The 15,599-nt window shown below is 38.1% G+C and overlaps 1 protein-coding gene across 1 annotated transcript in view; it reads left to right on the top strand.

Annotated features, from left to right (window-relative positions):
• The window catches only part of KLHL32 (kelch like family member 32), a 246,851-nt gene that overhangs the window by 191,154 nt on the left and 40,098 nt on the right, over positions 1-15,599 (top strand). The window contains exon 7 of the mRNA XM_089665298.1: positions 9,890-10,616. Within this exon, the coding sequence (XP_089521424.1) occupies positions 9,890-10,616 (727 nt within the window). The remainder of the gene's footprint in view (positions 1-9,889; positions 10,617-15,599) is intronic.

Here is a 15,599-nt window from a genome sequence, read left to right as displayed (position 1 = left end):
AAGACTTATTAATTGTTCATGGACTAAATCTTCCAGCACTGAGTCTGGGCAGCAGCACGTGCCACATACAGCCTACCATCAAGTGAATGGCTGTATTCGTCCATACTCTTGTAAACACCATGGTGTTTACCTGTATAATAGTTGCAAAGCTGTTACCACACAGTGGGGTTTATTTACTAAATCTGGCGAGTGCAGCTGTGCATGGTAGTCAATCAACTTCTAACTTCAGCTTGTTCAATTATCTTTGATAAAAAAAATTTGGAAGCTGATTGGTTTCTATGCAGAGCTAAAACAGATTTTGCACGCTCCAATTTTAATGATTCAACCCCAGTGTCTCTCTGCATTCTTCCTTCAAAAAATTAGTAGTGGTATATTTGGGCTTAGTTTGTCAAGTTTCTTACTTACAGAAGTGAGTACACCCCTCACATTTTTGTAAATATTTTATTCTATCTTTTCATGTGACAACACTGAAGAAATGACACTTTGCTACAATGTAAAGTAGTGAGTGTACAGCTTGTATAACAGTGTAAATTTGCTGTCCCCTCAAAATAACTCAGCACACAGCCATTAATGTCTAAACCGCTGGCAACAAAAGTGAGTACACCCCTAAGTGAAAATGTCCAAATTGGGCCCAATTAGCCATTTCCCTCCCCGGTGTCATGTGACTCATTAGTGTTACAAGGTCTCAGGTGTGAATGGGGAGCAGGTGTGTTAAATTTGGTGTTATCGCTCTCACTCTGTCATACTGGTCACTGGCGGTTCAACATGGCACCTCATGGGAAAAAACTCTCTGAGGATCTGAAAAAAAATATTGTTTTTTTTTTCGAAATGTTAACATTGCCCTATTGTAAAATAGCTTAGCTGTAGACAAGCAGAATACACATTCCTGTACTTACCTGTAGAGTCACAATTTAATTGTGTTTCATAACTCCTGAGCTGAAAACAGTACAGCAAGAATAAGGACATATTTACTTGTATCAAACAATTAGCGGAATGTTAAACCCAAACACAACTATATTAGAAGGTAGTGGAGGCAGGTTAGGCCATTCCATCTCCTAGGTGAAATAGGCATTGGATACCTATCATATTTATATTCATTCAAAAGGTAATCCTATGCTGGATGATAATATACTGGTTACCAGAATGTAACTTGTAGGTATTCAAAGATATTCATACATGTATCTGAGGGAGGGGCAGCTACATGATCATAAAGACTGTGACATCCCCTTGGCCACTTCTCATACCTCTTGACTGGTCAGATGATTTCTGTCCACACCCTCCTCAGAAACCAGAAAAATAGACTGTATCAGCAGTCTAGAGTTCACCTTTACCATCAAATAAAGAACATAAGCAAGGTTTATTTTATAAGAGCCAACACTGATCTATCTGATGCCCATTGACTTGGCCTTCATTGAACTCATAAAACCAGGACTTTGTTAAGTACTTTCCTTTTTAATCCCTTTTTGTTTTCTGTTGCATTGTTGTCACTTTTTCTTTATAATCCCCTTTTCTGTAAATATTTTGTTTGCACCATTTACCTTTTTTATTATTAAACAATGTGTTAAATCATCAACATTCTCTCCAATGCACCAAGCCAGAACTAAAAGAATCTGTGTCTATTGGAATGCTACTATATGGTAAATCTCAGAATATGTCCGTTGTGACAGTGTGTATTACGGACATTTATTAAAAGACATAATTGTTATTGGGAATGGTTTATAATCTGATAAACTATCTGGTGTCAGTGGATTTGGGATGTAATAGGTTAATAGTGTAGTTAACTAAATCCAGTGACAATTGCTTTCAGTCTGCTGGCACTTCAGTTGTAGTCTCATGAGATGGAAAATCTTTGTGGCCGGGGAACCCCATGCAAAAGCAGAAAGAAAGAAAACATGGGGTCCCTTAGAAATCCATATTAACCCCCCCCCCCCGCCCGCAAACAAAACCAAGCAACATGCTTTCAACATGTTGATCGAGACATGAGCCTTATTCCCACATCCTTGACCCAATGTAAGTGGGATTCTCTGTGAGTGGGAATCAGAATCTGGAAGTCCTTGAGATAAGGAGACACCAAATATCTGACCCTCCCCCAGATATCTGACCCATTCTTTGATCAGCTGTCAATCATGATGAGTGATAACCCATGGACATGAAGACCTGCTCCATGGTGACCTTCCACATGTCGTAAATGACAGCTCCCTTGCAGGATGCTGAATGTCAACAAAATATAAAGAAAATTTGTATACAAGAATGGGTCAGTATACATCTTACTGCATATCCGAAACCCCCAAAAAAACAAAACATTCATATATTGCAGAGCTCTTTTAGATGTGTTCGCTGCTTTAGTTATCTTTTTTCAGGTTTCCTGTCTCATTCTGCTTGATGATCCTGCCAGCAACACACTTCCTGTCTCAGGGTGACAGCGCTCACTCTGTGCCATATCTATGGAGGAAAAGCATTGTCACTCTGGGCTGCTCTTCTAGTATTGAATACAAACACCTCCCCCTCTCCTCACCTCCTTTACATAGGAAGCTAATGTTCTATAGTTCACAGAGGAACGGATGATAAACGAATGAACAACAGATGAAAAATCGGATGTAAACTGCTGAAAAACAGATGTAAACTGATGAAAAATGAATGTAAACTGATCCATTTTTTCTTGGAAAAAAACATGACTGAACTGATCAAAAAAATGTACGCCCGTGTGGGGCCCAATAGTTTACAAAGTTTTCCTTAAATTGCACTGGAATGTACAAACATAGATTAGTTACAGTTACATAGTTTATAAAGTTGAAAAAATACACTGGTCCCTCCAATTTAATCCGTGTGTGTATGTGTGCATGATTTTTATTCTCTAACAATTTCCATAGCCCTGAATATTCAGCTTCCAGAGGAACACCTCTAAAAGTGTTATGAAGAAGCTGACATTCCGAGTTAGTACTACTTCTGGGGGAGGGAGTTCTGCATTTTACTGCTCAGTAGACAGTAAAGAACCCAATCTAAAGTTAAACCTCCTTTCTTCTAGCCTTGAATCGTGTCTGTGTGTCCTCTTCAGGGACCATCCAGTGTATCACAGTTACTGGAGTTAACTTTGATATATTTGTATATTATAATCATATCCACTCTTAAGCACCTCTTCCCCAGGGTGAATAACTGTAATATACTGTATGTAATGGATCCACATAGCTGAGGTCCTCCATCCCCCTAATTATTGTTGCCCATTGCTGAATCAATGGATGGACCAATGCTTTGTAAAGGGGTAGAAATATTAATTCAGCTCTGGAATATATGCCCTTTTTAGTGCATGACAGTATTTTGCTAGCTCTGTTAGCTGCAGCTTGGGATTGCATGCTATTGCTAAGTCTGTGATTTATAATTTCTAATAATAATAGCTTTACGTTTCTTAATATTGAGCCTCATCTGCCAGGTAGCCACCCTCCCATTATAGTGGTCACGCAGCTGTACAATCTGTGACCTGTTGTGCCTACTGGACACAGCAGAACACAGATCATTGTACCGAGCCACTATGCGTGGCCCTGGTACCATGTGATCGCTGTAACTAATCACAGCAATCACGTCAGTTGTAAACAAACAATAGCTTGTCATTTATAGCCATTGTGTACTATTGTGATCTCTTTTATTAGTCACAGTGATCACATGGTACAGTCACAATCACAGCTAACCTGTACCATGTGATAGCTGTGGCCAATCATATTTATTACAATAGTACACAATGGCACATGAATGGATGTCATTCACAGTGTAAAAATAATTGCCTATACAGTGATCATTAATGTAATAAGAAATCATAGTGTAAAAAAAAACTGCATTTTTGCTTACCCCATGACTGGATGAAGGAAGCCATCGGAGCTTCACATTAACTGAGCTCTGGGGAAAATTAGTGCAACAGCACTTGCAAAGGGAATAACAATAAAGTGTAGTACAACAAACTAATATCTCATATAAAAATCAATTAAAAAACAACATTTAAAGTCCCATGATATTAGATATGAGATGTAATATTGATTTTTATTTGAGATATTAGTTTGTGGCACTACACTTTATTGTTATTCATTTTGGTACAGGTGTTGTGAAGTCACTAACAGTGTTTTAGCTGCAACTATTTAGAGCACTATCGTATTTTTTTAGGGTGTGTTTCGCTAATTGAATAAGGTTTTAGATTTTAGCACTTGCAAAGTGCCACGTCTATTTGCCTTTAGTAAAGAAACCCCAAAGTGTCAGAACTATTTTTTTCCATTATGTAGAGGCATGTCATTTCTGTAAATCTTCTAAATCTTTCTGTAAATCTTCTAGCTATGAAAAACATCCCTAATCAAAAGAAAATATCAATTGTATATATGTATAGTGTTCACAATGCCTTAATGAAAAGTAAAGTACACATGGAATCTGGTGACTATAAATAATTTCAAAATATATTTTGGACTTGCAATATCTTTGTGTTTTTCATTACACTCAAAGTAGGGAAAGAAGGAATAAAATATACGTGCCTCAGATTGAAGAGGAAAGACATTTCAAACAGCAAGTAAAAATACATATTGAATTTTTTCTTAAGTATAACTTGCAGTGGTCATGATCATAGTCTGCAAATGCCATGTACTAAAACAATTTGAGCCTTCAGCTAGTTATACGGTACACTTTGTGCTACCACTGAATAAGTGGCTGTTGACATTTGCTTTTGATAAACTACTGACAAGCTATGTGTTTTGGTTTAATAGTTAATGATGCTATGTAATTTTGAAAATAAGTGTACAGTAACGATTCAGTATTTTAAATTACAAGGCTATACCCACAGCATGTGAAAGAAAACACTTTCAGATATTAGAATTTTAAAGCACTTCTAAGGAGTCTCCTCCTGTTATTTTCTTCCAATGTGTCCACTGAAAGCAGATTTTAAGGTATTACCTAAATATATTTTCTGCTTTACCTATAGATTTATCTCATTCTTTTTTCTTTCAAATTGGAGCTAAAATAAAAATGGACTATGAGTGCTGGCCTCCTGAGATCTGAAGAAAGATTTGGTAATGCACCTACTTTGCTGCTCACTGTTCTCCCTGCTAGTGTTGTTCAAATAAGTCTGTGTCTGACTTGTCGGCTGTGCGGCTGAAAAGGCCAAAAATCGTTAAAACCAATGTGAATGAAAACACCACTTAAGTGATGAAATTTAGGCAGGCTGTACAACTTTTGCTCCTGTCACTAAATGACAGATTTCCAACTGCAGTAATACTGATGGGTATTCTACGTGGCATCATTGACTAAGTTTGGTCAACAACATCACCTGTAATTCCCAGCGGTAAATTTTAATTACCACAGTTGAGAATCTGTTATTTATCAACATCAGTGCAGTGTGTGCATATCAGTGGGTGACAGGTCATCGTGATTGGCGTCAATTGCGATAACTTGATTGACAGACACACCACTAGATGCCATGAGTGAAGCTGGATTTACTTCTGGGGACATAAATATACTTTATTTTAAAAGCTGGTAAGTATGTGTTTGTGGTTTATTTTATTAAATTTCTTTTATTCTTTATTTAAACTTTTCCAAGGACATGAATGTGAACATAGTATGCAATAAAACAATACATATGCACAATGTACAGAACAGAGAATAAGTTCACCTGCTAGGCACCCAAATCGTAGGACATCCCCAAGCTATTTGGTAACAATAGCATGGCAACTACAGCAGCCCAAGGCTCAAAGTTACCTACTAACTGAGATTGCTTACCACATAGAAATACGGGTAGAAGAAAATCTATTCAACAGGGTGAGGGAGAATAGGTAAATGGGAAGATGAGGAAACAAGTAAAACAGAAGAAGTATTGGAAAAAGAGTAGGAGCAGATGTAGCAGTGGAGAGGAGTGTAAGGGTGGGCTAGCTGAGAAAGGGGAAGGCAGAGGAGAGAGAAAAAAAGAGTAAGCGAGAAAGGGGTTGGGAATGCTGGAGCGTTTTTCCTCTCACCCAATCAAGAAAATTGTAGGCTGGATCGGGGTGGTGGGTACATAGATTGCTTACCCCAGAATGGCTTTGTACTCTGAGGAAAATATTTATTTCAACCAGTAAAACCAGGTGCTCCAGAATTTGTCATCTTGGTTGTTCGAGGATGCCATAAGATCTTCAATGCATGTAATGTTGTTCCTGCTTCCAGAGAGCAGAGATAAAAGTCTTGGCCATATTCAGTAGGTGGATCAGGAGTGATCGTTTGTATCTGCTCCTATGGACATTTGAATGGTAGACTGCCATGTCATTATTTAGATTAACATCGGTAAATTGCCTAATTATCCTCCTTACCTGGTTCAAAGAATTTCAGAGTTTAGGACAAGACCAAAAGATATGAAGTCACGCAACACCAGCATCTGTTTGTGGATAGAGTCTATGTAAGATAAATGGTTATAGAAAGGATTATTCATTTAGTGCCAGCATTGTTTCATTTTTATTTACTTTTAACTCTTTGTAGTAATAGGTTACACAGTGCTTATTCTCCAAGAAGGGGGAGGATATTTGGTGGAATCTAAAGTGGACTTTCAGAGTCCACCATAAGCCCCCATTTATTATTACCTCTACCTCCATGTTGAAGCATATATAGATGGGGACACGGCCCTTGTTCCTTAACATTGGGACAAAGGTCTGTTGCAAGGAATGGGGGGAGGCATTGCCACCCAGGCTGCATTCTTGGGTTAGGGACTGGTTGGAATATTGGGGGAACTCCATGCTGCTTTTTTCCAACTTGGAAACTTTGACCCAATTCCTTTGTGTTCTACAAAGATCAGTGAAAACATTCCTGGCCCAATTATTTACATCCAGTGTTCATTGCCTATGTATACAACAACCTTAAAGAAAAACCCAGATGTTTTTACCAATTGATACAGCAGATTCTGTAGGTCAGTGGTGCTCAAATTACTTGGTATATGGAAACTCAAATGTGGCCCCCAACTTCACCAAAGGGCTGCACATAATATTCAATATATGTAAAGCTACAGTTAGTGGTCATAGACTTCAGACATACAACAGGAGATAGCCAGAGCCTACCAGCATGCTACAAAAGATTGTTATGCTATAGGAGTTTATGGGGACTACAGACACGATTCAGGAGACAGTCAAAGACGGAAAAATAAAAAGCAATGAAGGCATCCAGTCCAATCTGTGTGAAACAAACAAAAAATCAAAGGAAATGTACTGGGTCCCATTTTGTATATTGCTTTGCCCATGTGCACCTTTCTCTTTTTGCTTATTATGGACAGATTGGAGTGGTTGCCCCCTTGGAAGTCTTCAGCTGTCTTGTGACAATGCCTGGGCTTCTGGTTTGTTGCTATACCTTTAGATGCCTCTAGGTGTGCCTGTTCTTTGTTTGTGCATTGCTAAATATATCTATAGTTGAGAAACACAGATAGTTAGAGACAACTCTTATCCTAAGTCTTGACACAGCGGTGTGGATTCCACAAATATTTTCATAGGTATGCAAATAAAACCTCTGTTTTTTAACCTGAAAGTTGAAATCTAGTTTTTTTGTTAGTTTAAAAGTGTGTTGGGAACCCCCTTCGTGCTGAGTCATAGGCTGAAGACCATTATCAGGGCTCCCTACACCCGGCCTAAAAATTACTTGTGCCACATTTGTATCAGCAAAACCCATTGTAAAAAATGAGAGGCAAAACAAGGGGAATAGACAGCACAAACAAGTAGAGTGTGAAAGAAATACACCAAGCCATTAATTACTAGAAGCCACTACAAACTACTAGAATAGCTTTCCTTCATTGGCTTGAGTAGGTACCAAAACACAGACTACTGTCTGTAGGGGGGCCTGAGGCTGCAGAGTAAGTGCCCAAGGGCCACAGGTTGGGTACTAGGACTGTAAGTAATTGCTATAGGAGCTACTTTGTAGTTCAATTCTATTAAACATTGGCTTTACATTTCAGTCTGTGGCCTGACATTTTTTCATAAATGCAAAAAAAAAAAATTCTTCCTTGCAACCACGGCAACACCACTCTGTAGGCAGAATATTGTAGAATCTTCATCCCCCTCCCCCCACTACTGTAATTGGACCGCAGCCAGAAGTCTGCACACACATCAAGGTCAGATTACAGGCATCCTCCTCGGCAATGTCCTTATGTTTACTTCACTGGGATTTTCAGTTGGTGTAATGCTTCATTTAAGAATAGAGATTTATGTGATCCTTACGTCAGACTCTTCCACATGTGCTAATTTTCAAACAATTGCAGCAAATTCAGTATCTATGGTACAAAAGCAGGTAAACATTTTCCAAAAAAGGGTTTGCTAAAATCCTTGTAAAGTATACAATATAATGTATTCCAGTGTGTGAAGACTATTCCCTATATCGTGTCCTAAAAAACTATTTCCAACAAATATCTTTCTCAATATCTATCTATGAATATCTTTCTCAAGTATACCTGCCTGGCTGATTAAGCAGAGGTTAATTATTTGGGTATGTTACATTAGATTTGACTTGTATGTAAACAATTAATTTGTTTTATCCTTAATTTGCTTGCTTTTGTTTTTGTTTAATTAGAGTTCAGTGGTTAGAATGTTTGTACTATTCAGGCTTGGAAAACAGAAGGTGGAAACAGTGCACATAAGAGAATGTCTATGGTTAAGCCTCGTAGGTGGGGCGAAACATGTCATTGGAGAATAGCCAGAAGTTCAGGCTAAAGCCACACTTTATGTGTGGATAGTGGATGGGTTCCGGAGTGCGGCATTTCCACCTTTTGTTTTCCGAACTGTTTCTGCTAGCCTGGAAGTCTCTCAGTACTCCTAGTTTTTTGTACTATTCAGGCTTATTAAAGCAAACCTATATCAAATCTTTTTAAGATGACCCCAGCATTGAATAACACACAACTTTAGAGGCATGATTAGCTATTATCAGGCATGTTTTGGTGTCTGTTATTCAATATTAAATTCATCCTAAATATGTGTTTCCAATACAAGTTTACCTAAAGTGTTACTAAACACGCAACAGTAAAATCAGCCTGTATTTGCAGTAAAGCATGCTTGTTATACTCACTGTGGAACCCACAGGGTTAATCTTCTGCATTGTATAAAAAGGCTGTTTGATCCTTTCTTCTCTGTTCTTACCCTTTTTCAAGCAACCACCTTTTATCTCCTGATAAGACAAACTGAACCGTGGGCATTTTGCACATGCTCAGTTTGGTCTGTATTGCTAGAGAGGTTTTATTTTCTTTCTTGGGAGAGTGCATGTGATCAGCATAGGGCCAATCAGCACTGGTCAGACAGAGATCATGGGTTTTGCATCCTCCTAGAACAGAAAGAAGACTCCTCCTACAAGCTTTAGCTAATGCTGGTCTGGACACTGAAAGAAGTCACAAGACTGCTCTAACTTCTGATGAGAAAATGTATTTAGCAGTTTATATGTACTAAAATAATTGCATTTCCATGTTGTGTGTACTGTGGGAAACCAGATATAGTGGATGCAGGGTCCTGGATTTAGTAGCACTTTAAATAAATCAAAACTGATGAGCAACTTACATTCATCCATATAGACTTGTTTTCTATTTTAGAAATATCTGAAATCCATTGACTTGCTCTGCTTAGTTGCAGTTTGCACATCACCATTGCTACCTGCATTGCCATAATAAAAAATCCATTATATGTCATCTCAAAACAATAGGGGCTTCATTTATCAGAAACGGCTAAAATTAACAGGTGTTTCCTACAATGTCTATTTAGATTATGCTTTCTATTTTACAAACTGTACTTAAAAATGGTGGCTAGAATGTAATTGTTTATGGAAATGAAGTTTACAATTAGACACTTTTTATGACTGCGGTCCATAGACATTACTAAATACATTAACAATGGTGTAAGCATGACTTTAAAACTAACCTTTTCATCTTTTTTAGTTGGCTGTGAGGTGGCTGGAGCATAACTGCCGTTACCAATACGTTGATGAACTGCTGCAGTATGTACGTTTTGGCCTCATGGATACAAATACACTTCACACTGTGGCCCTTTCTCACCCTTTGATCCAAAGTAGTGAAAAGGCAACAGGACTTATAAATGAAGCCTTGGAATACCATGAAAACATCTATGCACAGCCAATATGGCAGACCATAAGGACAAAACCACGTTTCCAATCCAATACCCTCTACATTGTGGGTGGTAAAAAGCGGGAAATCTGCAAAGTTCGAGAATTAAGATACTTTAATCCTGTTGATCAGGATAATGTTCATATAGCAGGAATTGCAAACTGGAGTGAACTGACTCCCATGCCAATAGGACGGAGTCACCACTGTGTTGCAATCATGGGAGACTTTCTGTTTGCTGCGGGGGGAGAAGTTGAACATGCTACTGGTCGTACTTGTGCTGTGAGGACAGCTTGTAGATACGATCCTCGAAGTAATACATGGATTGAAATTGCTCCAATGAAAAATTGTCGGGAACATTTTGTTCTTGGGGCACTGGACAATTGTCTTTATGCAGTGGGTGGTAGGAATGAACTTCGACAGGTGTTACCGTCTGTAGAACGATACTGTCCAAAGAAAAACAAGTGGACTTTTGTACAGTCTTTTGACAGGTCTCTTTCATGTCATGCTGGATGTGTAGCTGATGGCCTTCTCTGGATCTCAGGTTAGTGAGTTTTTATTTAAATTGTTCTTTCAGTATAACACTTTTGTTAGCATACAAGTCAGTGTGACATATTATGTTGTATAAAATTCCTTACATTCGGTACCCCCTTTTGTGCACAATCAAATATATGTTCAAACCCTAGACACCAGGATATCACTTTCTCCCCTGAAAGTCCAAATAAAAGTCTCTCAAAGCGTCTATATACTAAATGACCCCTACAGTGATTTAAATTTCTTCTTCTTCTTGTTCAATATCCTTCTGTGCATGATTCTTACTTCATCCTCCACTTGTTACCCTCAAAGAAAGATATAAATGCACATAGTGTATTTTCCTCAGTACACTCACAGCTATCAAAAAGAATCACACTCACAAAAATTAGTGTAAAGTTGTGCTTAACCACTCCATCATGTGTTCACTTCTATACATCTGTAATCCTTACTCTTACCCTCTTCTTAAAAACTGCCTTATAACAAATTCCACCAACAAGATTCTTCCAATATACAGCCTCCTCTTCCATCCTCCCCTTCATAGGAGATAAACCCTCCGGAGAAATATAATATAGTGTGATATCTTCAATACCTCAATATTGTGTTCTCTCGTGCTCCCCTCAATCATCAATTGTGACCACCAGTGTTAGGTGAATTAACACTCCACCACCTCACAGACCATGCACCTTACCGGACTAAGCCAGTCCAACAGCATAAGATAGAAACAGCTCCTCCTGGCCAGTAATATTCCCAATGGCAGTGTATAATGGGTTAGAATAGATAAGCATACATAGTGCATTATGTTTTTAAAACCAGCTATTTATTCCAATAAAAAGTGCTTACAAACAAACATAGCACATCAGCATTTCTCCTTATTAAAATCAGCATCAGCGTTTGCTAACTCTAGACCTCATCCAAGATGGCCGCTACGCAACTTTCGGTCTACGTCTGACGTCACCTTTTGACGTGTTTCGTCACTTCCAACTTTATCAAAGGATGTGCTTGTCAGACTTGCGGCCAGCTAAATTCTCTCCCTCCGCCCTAACGTGGACAGAGGTTGCCATCTTACAGAAGAGCAATACCATACTTGGAGACCTCTAAAGATGTATTTAGAGCACCAGCCAAATAGGTGAGAGATATAACAATTTAAATACAACAAAATAAACAATATCAATACAGTGGTAATGTACTGGGAACAATCTACTAATAATACCAGAACTAAATTAAAACATAAGATAGCATCACTCCCCCACTGTCAACTAGTGGTATTTAAATGTATGCGAACAAACTTATTTAATTAAACTGCAAAACATACCCTGCGCAGTATAATCAATCATGGGGACATAAGACAAGGGGGACAGCAATTATTCCTACTACAGTCCATTCCCATATACTGTATAAATGGGTTTGTAGTGGGCTCATTCTATTGACATAAAGCCCACAGGACGTACCTGTTGGTAAATAAATTGTATAAATATGACCGAACATAGTAGGAAAAGGGGAATATTTACAATACAATATAACCAAATACAAAGATAAATCCCTTAACCTTCCTCTTGTGTTAGGGTCGTCACCGACCCGTTTTTAGGTTTTAAATGCATAAAATAACCATATAAATTTGTTTATTGCAACAAGGCTTCATGACTTTGTCAGGAACCTCTATTTCAACGAAATTGAAAAAAAAAAATTGTTTTCACTAAATTATAAAATGCTCAAGTTGAAATTATGACCTTTGTGTTGTTAGGGTCGGTTTCGACCCAGTTATAAAAATAGGATTATAAAGCAATAATTAGAGCCAAAACTGAAATCATAAGTTCACTGTCAACCAGCACACTGACAGCCAGCTCCTCTCCCAATCGTGAGCTTTCAGGGATTCTCATTTTGCCTTGTTTTCCAGTATACCTGCACAAAAACAAAACAAAGACGAGCATGTCCAGACATGGGAGGCCAATTCAGTATAGAATTGATGACTTGCAAGTGCACATCTCCAATTTGTAGCATGCAAAAATGAGAAGAAGATTTTCATAGAGCCAAGTTCTGGATAATATTTTTGGTGAAAATGAGGGAGAGGACACAGAGGGGCATAGTGATTTGGATGAGCAGGTTTCTGAGGAGGAAGACATTGTGGAGTATCATCCAGAAGACACAGACACATGTGATGAGTCTGATGAGGAGGCCACCGGTGCTGAAGCTGCTCCCGCTGAAATATTCCAGTCCAAAAATGATAAGATCTGTTGGAGCTCAGCACCTCCTGATGTACATGGCAGGGCAGTTGCTGCAAATGTCATCAAAATGACCCCTGGAATCACAAGGTTTCCTGTGATGAGAGTCGGTGACATCAAGACATGTTTTGAGCTATTTATGCCATTGTCACTAAAAAGAGTCATCATTGCTATGACAAACCTTGAAGGAAAAAAAGTCCATGGCAGCATGTGGAAAGACATTGATGAGGAATACCTGGATGCCTATATTGGTGTTGTTCTTCTTGCTGGAGTGTACAGATCCTGCAATGAGGCCACTGATAGTCTGTGGGACGCATCGACAGTCAGAAATATTTTCCGGGCAACAATGTCACTTCAGACCTTTCAAATGATATCAAGAGTCCTCAGATTTGACAGAGATACCAGAGCAAGATCTGACAAGCTGGGAGAGATGGGTGCAGCTCCTTCCACTGATGTTCAACCCTGGGCCAGAGGTGACAGTGGATGAACGTCCTGCCCCTTTCCGAGGAAAATGCCCCTTCCGGCAATACATACCCAGTAAGCCAGGGAAGTACGGCATAAAAATCTATATTTTGTTATATTTATGTTTTATATATATATATATATATATATATATATATATATATTTGTTCTGTTTTTCATTTTGTGTTTGGACTAAAGTTCCATTGCTGAAAAAAAGAGACTTTTTTGCCTTTTTGAAGTAATTATATATATGGGTCGAAATTGACCCGTAACACCATAGATGATACTATAGTTAATAATATTAAAATGAAAAAATAAACAAAACAAATTTATTTCAGAGATGTGTTCTAAATGCCCTCAGTAATAGTCAGGTGACATAACAACCTTTTATTTATTTATATGATTCTCTTGAGGTTCATTTTACATTGTTTTTTATTGAAATCGAGGGGTATACTGACAAAAAAAAGGCCCAGGGGCCCACACCAAAAATATTAAAACCAATATTTTCATGGATAAGGAAGCCTAACAAGGTAACCAAGAGATGAGAAACAAATTGGATGATATATAATTGTTTTTAGTGTATTTTACAGCTGATTTAAGACACGGGTCAAAACCGACCCGTTAACATAAGAGATGGTAACAGGAAACTAACACAAGAGGAAGGTTAAGCAGTAAAATACAAAAGGCGGATGGCAGATGAACCCACCTACCTAACCTGTACCTATAGACAAATACCAGAACCAATAACATACTTAACCCAGAGTTACATATTACCAGGGGAGGATTCTGAGCCACAACACTTCAAGATGTTATATATGCATAATAATATGACCACCACCTCAAACTATAAGTGATGGAGATGCTACATGAAACTATAAAGGAGGGCTGTGGGCTTTATCTCAACAGAATGAGCCCATTACACACCCATTTATATATGGGAATGGAGGCTGTATATTGGAAGAATCGTGTTGGTGGAATTTTTTATAAGGCGGTTTTCAAGTAGATAGAAGGTAACAGTAAGGATTACAGATGTATAGAAGTGAACACATGATGGAGTGGTTAAGCACAACATTACACTAATTTTTGTAAATGTGATTCTTTTTGATAGCTGTGAGTATACTGAGGATAATACACTATGTGCGTTTATAGCTTTCTTTGAGGGTAACAAGTGGAGGATGAAGTAAGAATCATGCACGGAAGGATATTGAACAAGAAGGAGAAATTTCAATCACTGTAGGGGTCATTTAGTATATAGACACTGTGAGAGACTTATATTATGTTGTATATCATTATTATGTCTGATAATCCCAACATAGATGAAAATATCTGGACCCCTGAACAGACTTTTGATGATTTCTGGTAGCTCAGTCTTTAACAGATTTGCAAAACAAAATTGCCGTTGATTCCACAAAAACATGTCACATGCTGTGGATGACATTGGTGTTTGCTGCTTGAGTATCCGACTATGTAATTTAAAGTTTTTACAGTCGGAAACTGAAAAGACACCAGATTATGAATTCCTGGGTGCATTGAAATGGAACATTGAAAGGGGAAAACGTTTACTCCTTGCTGTCTCTCACTTACAGAAGGCCTGATGTTAAAAATTGTAAGTACTAAGATGTTTCTCACATTCATAATTCAGGTTCAGACCTACATTGGAAGTTCAAATATGATTGTTGATACACTGAAGTTAAACAGCACAAAACTGCAGGAAGTGCTCTCCCAGTGACCATGTGAGGTGTTCTGGATTTTTTCTGCAGGGGATAGCATAGAACTCAAAAAAGGTACATAGTTTTCTAGACAGATTATTTCGAGATAGAATTAGCAGTATTATTACTGATTGCTTATACTTGTTGCTGGAATTGCTCTTTAATGAATAGTACGGATGACCACTGGGCCTATCAAAAGCTAAAAGTTAAATAAAAATGAAAGCGCCAGTCTTGTAAAGTTGAATTTGATCATACTGATAGGAAAAGGAAAAAAGTACTGTAAAACATATTTGATTGATATGCTTCCAGCTTGTCTGAAAAGCGGTATCAGTTTTTCAAGGGATGTTTAAATGTAGAAAGATTGTCATGACCACCAGCTTCAGTAGCGTTATTCATCATGTATAAGCCTTTAACAATTGATACCAGTTACTGAAGTCTAAACATTATAGAGTATTTTCTACTGAGCCTCTATTAAACCATGTAGGCACAGTTCATTTCATTGCAGAGCACCTCACAGCTGTCATTTGCTAACCTAAGTTGAATAAGCACTTGAATCATGAAACTCTTTATAGAGAAATTACCAATTCTCGGAAAAAGCTGGTT

The sequence above is a fragment of the Staurois parvus genome, unplaced genomic scaffold (genome assembly GCF_062004578.1).
Source record: "Staurois parvus isolate SC_StPar_1 unplaced genomic scaffold, SC_StPar_1.0 ptg000048l, whole genome shotgun sequence".
Taxonomy (NCBI): Eukaryota; Metazoa; Chordata; class Amphibia; order Anura; family Ranidae; genus Staurois; species Staurois parvus.
The sequence above is the reverse complement of the archived record's forward strand: the minus strand, read 5'-3'. Positions and strand labels throughout refer to the sequence as shown.